Below are 5,366 nucleotides of genomic sequence, written 5' to 3' on the forward strand. Positions count from 1 at the left end.
CTAGCAAGAGGTCCCAGTGCTTGTTTGACCTCGGGCAGAGAGACACCAAGGGCTCAGTGCCCAAAAGCTCCTCTCCTTTTCCAACGATCTCAATCTCACACGTGAAATTACCTCTCATTGCAAGTCGTGCATCCTAATGTGCTCCGACCAAGGCAGCCACAAGGGAACTCCTGCACCATTATAATCACATCATAGAGCATTTTCTAGATCATTTTGACCCATCAGGAGACCTGTAGGAAAAAAAAAAAAAAAAGGAAAATCTTTACCTGGAGAGACTCCACAAATATTCTAAAACATCCTAATTCCTTTGCATTATTTTTAATTCAAGGCAACCTATTTCAATTTTACAATAGCATTGACTAGGAATCCTCCCAGAACCAGTTAATTTTGCCCCAGCAAAGACGCAGAGACTTCTTAGGGCAAGCTATGAAACTACTTGTGATTCTGTGATTAGACCCCTTTGTTAAGGCAGAAAAGGAACTTTATTTGTTTCCAAGCAAATTCAAAAAAAAAAAATCTTTTAAAGAATTTTAATTAAGACGGTGCGGTACCTTCTCATTAGCAGATATTACTAGAAGAATAATTTCATGGCAAACAGGTGTGTCACAGGAATAGGAGGAAAAAAGTTCACTCTGGCTAACATTTCCCAACCTGTTTGTAACACGTCGCTTCACTCCTTTGTTGCGTCTCCAGCTATCGCTCGCGCAAACCCGCCGCTCGCATCACACCCAGGCACTACACACACAATTAGCACCTTCCCCCGGCGCAAAATTCGCCAATAAATCGCTTTATCGCCCTAATAAAACTGGCTAAAAGCTTCCCAGAAATGCCCCATCTTCCATCCCACACATCCTAAGGGGGGCAGCTGGACCAACGCCTTGACTCCGTGTGTCCATTCCAAATTTGCCCCTGGGACCAAATCCATCCTCGGCACCGTTGCGCCCCGTTGATGCTCCATCCATAGGGAACCCCCCACCCCGTCCCCCATCCTGCCCCTTCCCAACCAGATCTCCTGAGCCATACCCAGGAGAGGAGGGAATGGGAAGGCTCCCGAGGACACCAGCTCTTCCACGGCTGCGCCGTCCCTCCCGTCCCCCGTGGCCACCGGCCATTGCTCCAGAGCCAGCCCTGGGGCCGGCCGGGGACCCTGGAAGAGGCGGCATCTCCACGACGTTCAGCAGGAGGTCCTGAGACATAATTAAACGCTGTGGTGAAACCGAACCGTAAACAAGCCATGAATAAAAACCCCTTGAATTATTTCGCTAAACTATAATTACACAATAAGGAAGCAGATTAATTAAGTAAAATATAAGTCCTGAAACTGAAGCTTGCAAGCAAAGCAGTTTATTTTAATTTCCACATTATTTCGTATGAGATAGAAGTGTTTGCTGTGGGTTTGAAATGTTGGAAGCCATTCCTTGCTGCCAGGCAGACCAAACCCAGTGGATAAATTAAATTTTTTTGCATCTCAGGCACCTCCTGGAATGTATATAAGGAGAAGGGCTCTGCCTGTGAGAAGCTAAAGGAGATCTCCTTCTTCCACTCCCTGCTCCTCTCGCTCGCCTGCTTTGCCGGTGCTTCTCCCCCCCACCACGTTGCCCCCCTTGGCCACCATGAGTCGACAGTGCTACACCTCCAGCTCCATCCTGGGGAGACGGGGCTTCTCCTCGGCATCGGCCGTCTGCGGGCTGGGCAGGGGCAACAGCAGCTCGGCCTCCGTCTGCCCGCCGGTGGGACGGAGATGCGGCATGGGGGGCTTCAGCAGCCGGAGCGTCTGCGACCTGGGGCGAGGGCAGAGGATTTCCTTCGGCGGGAGCTGCCGCGGCGGGGTCTACGGTGGCGCCGGCGGCGTGGGACGCTGCGGCGTGGCCTACGGCGGCGGCCGCTTTGGCATGGGCACGGTGGTGGGGTTCGGTAACTGCGGAAGCTACGGGGGCCTGGGCAGCTACAGAGGTCTTGGGGACGGCATGGCCATGGGAGGCTACGGCGGCGGCATGGGCATCGGCCTGGGAGGAGGGAGATCCGAAGGGATTCGGGGCGTCAGCATCCACCCGGAGCTCCTCAAGCCCCTCTGCGTGGGGGTGGACCCCGAGGAGTGCCAAGTGAGGACCCACGAGAAGGAGCAGATCAAGAACCTCAACAACCAGTTCGCCTGCTTCATCGACAAGGTGAGACCCCCCCGCTTCCCCCCGGCACGAGCTGTCACCCCATGGCTCTGGGGGACGGAGAGTCTCCAAAGAGACGCCACCAGTAGCTTCTTCTCCTGGCACCCTGATATTCTAAACATTTCTGATAGACCACAGTGGTCTTGACCTGGAGACCCTTTGGATTGAAGCCTTGCAGCGAGGCAACCGCATTTTACCTTTCGGTGGTCACCAATCTGCTAAATAGCTAAATCGGGATATATCGCCAAATAACAAATATCAGGCCAAATATCCTGTGTTTGGCTTCAGGGAACCAGGAAACCAAAACCAGTGAGAGAAGGGATGGAGACATGGAAATGGAAAAAGGCAAAATAGGAAGTTTTATAACGAATGTCTAATCGGACATCACTCTCTCACCCCTGTAAACTCTGAAGGACTTCTGCATTTTGAGAACAGTTTGGGTGCTTTGTCAAGGAGATGTAGGAAGAGAGATTTTAGCTAAAAATGAGATGAATAATTTAAACCTGGTCTGGCGGTGGTGGGGGGGGTCCCTGCCCATGGCAGGGGGGTTGGAACAAGATGATCTTTAAGGTTGCTTCCAACCCAAACCATTCTATGGTTCTATGAACCTCTCTGTCCCTTCACCATGAAATGATTCTTCAGAATGAAATGATTCGGTGATTTCCTAAACAGATATCATTTATCCTTGTTTCCTGAGCTAAGCCCGAGGGTTTTCATTGCTGGTTAGAGATGTGTTATAGGAAATGATTTTTTTTCAAATGGCAGCGAAACCTTTGCTCTGTCTGGTCTTGATTTTCCTTGTGACTTGTTCCCCAGCTGGAAAAACCAAGCCCACGCAAGAGGAGGCTCGGCTTCCTCTCATTTGGAAAATGACTTATTCATGACCCATAAAGGTTCTCAAGTACCAGAGAGCTCTTTAATCTAGAAGTGAAAGGCCTGATAACTAAATTAGACACATGCAAACAAGATCCTGGATGGAGCTTTGAGTGCCACGAAAGACTCATTATCGTAATTAGCCCATCAGGGGAGGCAGTGACTCCTCCACCAGGCAGTTGTGGTGGGGGCAGAGCTGGTGTTGGGTTGAGCTGTTCTTTGGTCAAACCCATGCTTGGTCTGAACACAGAGCAAACACCTCCATTTCAGCCCAAAATACGAGTCCTGGGTGGGCGGGGATTAGCTCAGAGAAGATGCTGGTCTCCCTGAGAAATCAGCACTTCACCACTTACATTTCTGACCTTATTTTTATTTTTCCCTTTTGGAAGTGGAGGAACCCAAAGCCTGGGACAACAGGGGGGGTTGCATGACTCTTGCACCTCTTCCTTCCCCAGGTCCGGCTGCTGGAGCAGCAGAATAAGGTGTTGACCACCAAGTGGGAGCTGCTGCAGCAGTATGTCCTGCCAGCTTCCCGGAGAAACCTGGAGCCCGTGTTCGAGAACTTCATCTGCAACCTGAGGAAGCAGCTGGAGTGTGTGCTGGGGGAGCGGGAGAGGCTGGAAAACGAGGAGCGGTGCCTCCGGGACCTGGTTCAAGAGTACAAGTGCAAGTAAGTAGGATGTGGGGAGAAGGTGCAGACCAGGGGACCAGGGTTCTTGATGGCCTGGAGTGACTTTTCTGAGCATGAAGCACTGGATGGGTCCAAAAACTGGGGTACGGGGAGAGGAGCAGGGCAGATCACCAGTACCAGGCTGGTTTCCTGTGCTGGGGTCCTCCTGCTGCACCTCAGATGCTGGTGATGGACTGGGAGAACCCTTCAACCACAACATTTCCTTTGGGAGAGGGACAGGGAACCACTTTTCCTCTCTCTAACGCTCCTGCACACCACCGTGGTTTGCCCTATCACATCTCCCACACCATCTGTGCCTGTGGCTCCCCCCAAATCTCCTGTCCCCGGCATCACCCGTTCCCACAAAACCTTCAGCCTATTTGTTTTCACCCCATGCTTTATCCCCAGCGTCTCCCTTGGGGTTCATTCTCTCTTCCCAGAGGGAATTGTGTTTTTTTTAATCTAAACGGTAGATATTCCTTAATAGCTCCCCGTGTGCTCTGCTAAGCCACGAACCAGGACACTTGGTGGCTAGTGGCACAGAGCACAGGAGAAAAGAGCAGTCCTTTCTCCAGAGGTCTTACAGTCAAACATCTCAGCTGGTTGTTCTTTTCTCACGGAGCCATCAGGAAGAAGTTCAGACTCATCTTGGGAAAGTTCTCCTGGGCCCCAATTACTTGGTCATTACACGTGGGCTTTCATTCCCTTTGCACCTGGGAGTTTCAAAGGTTGCTCAAGCTCCTGACCTCCCCTTGAGGCGTTTTGGCCACACTCTCCTCATAAAGACTCCGGGCAGAGTCCTGGATGCTTCAGCAAAAAAAAACCCTCCCATGAAGCAGCAGGGCCAGAAGAAGCAGCCCAAGACTTTGGCTGAGCGACACGGTTTTGCATTTCTAGTGGTTTGGCCCGATTTACTGCCATCTCACTCCAGCCACCGATACTGCTGGCGTGGACTATTTAAACCTGCTGAACAAAGCCCAGCGGGGAGGAAAGAAATAGCAACAAAGCAAAAATCGCACAGGAGGTACAAAGGCAACAGGGAGAGGCTCTGGTTTTACTCACGCTCCCCCACTCTCTGCATTGGCCCCATGGGTGGTGGGGACAGGACCCCCGGGGCTCAGCATCCCACCCCTCTCCTTTCCTCCCGCAGGTATGAAGATGAGATCAACAAGCGCACGGCTGCGGAGAACGAGTTTGTGGTCCTCAAGAAGGTGAGTCAGGATGAGATGGGCTGAGAGTGGGGGGTTTTGCCTGGGCAAACCCCAGGTGTGGGGCCAGGGAGAGAAACTGGGGGGTCCTGGCACCACGATGCTGCCTGAGCCCTCATCGGGTAGCCCCAAAATAGAGGTGACCCAATGAGTTTGGAGAACCCCCATCAGGCTGTAAGATCATACAACACAAACCCAAGTAGTCATAAGGGTTGGAAATGGTGGGGTTTCCTCCAAATCCAACATCAAACATGGGCTTTGCCGCACTCCTTGTTTTTTCACCTTTTTTCACCCAAATACATTGTGTCTCTCCAGGATGTGGACTGTCTCTACCTGACAAAGGAGGAGCTGGAGGTGAGAGTGGGTCTCCTGCGGCAGCAGCTGGAGTTCCTCAAGTGCATCTACGCCGAGGTAAGAGCCCCCAGCCCCCTGTCTGCTGCCCCCCCCCCG

At 52.0% G+C, this 5,366-nt stretch overlaps 1 protein-coding gene across 1 annotated transcript in view; it reads left to right on the forward strand.

Moving 5' to 3' along the window:
- The first annotated feature begins 1,613 nt into the window (after positions 1 to 1,613).
- LOC106895990 (keratin, type II cytoskeletal 3-like) overlaps positions 1,614 to 5,366 on the forward strand; it is a 6,009-nt gene continuing 2,256 nt past the window's right edge. Inside the window, exons 1-4 of the mRNA XM_014955680.1 lie at positions 1,614 to 2,168; positions 3,494 to 3,708; positions 4,859 to 4,919; positions 5,232 to 5,327. Coding sequence (XP_014811166.1) covers positions 1,614 to 2,168; positions 3,494 to 3,708; positions 4,859 to 4,919; positions 5,232 to 5,327 — 927 coding nt within the window. The remainder of the gene's footprint in view (positions 2,169 to 3,493; positions 3,709 to 4,858; positions 4,920 to 5,231; positions 5,328 to 5,366) is intronic.

This window comes from Calidris pugnax, unplaced genomic scaffold, assembly GCF_001431845.1.
Source record: "Calidris pugnax isolate Ruff unplaced genomic scaffold, ASM143184v1 scaffold300, whole genome shotgun sequence".
NCBI classification, from domain to species: Eukaryota; Metazoa; Chordata; class Aves; order Charadriiformes; family Scolopacidae; genus Calidris; species Calidris pugnax.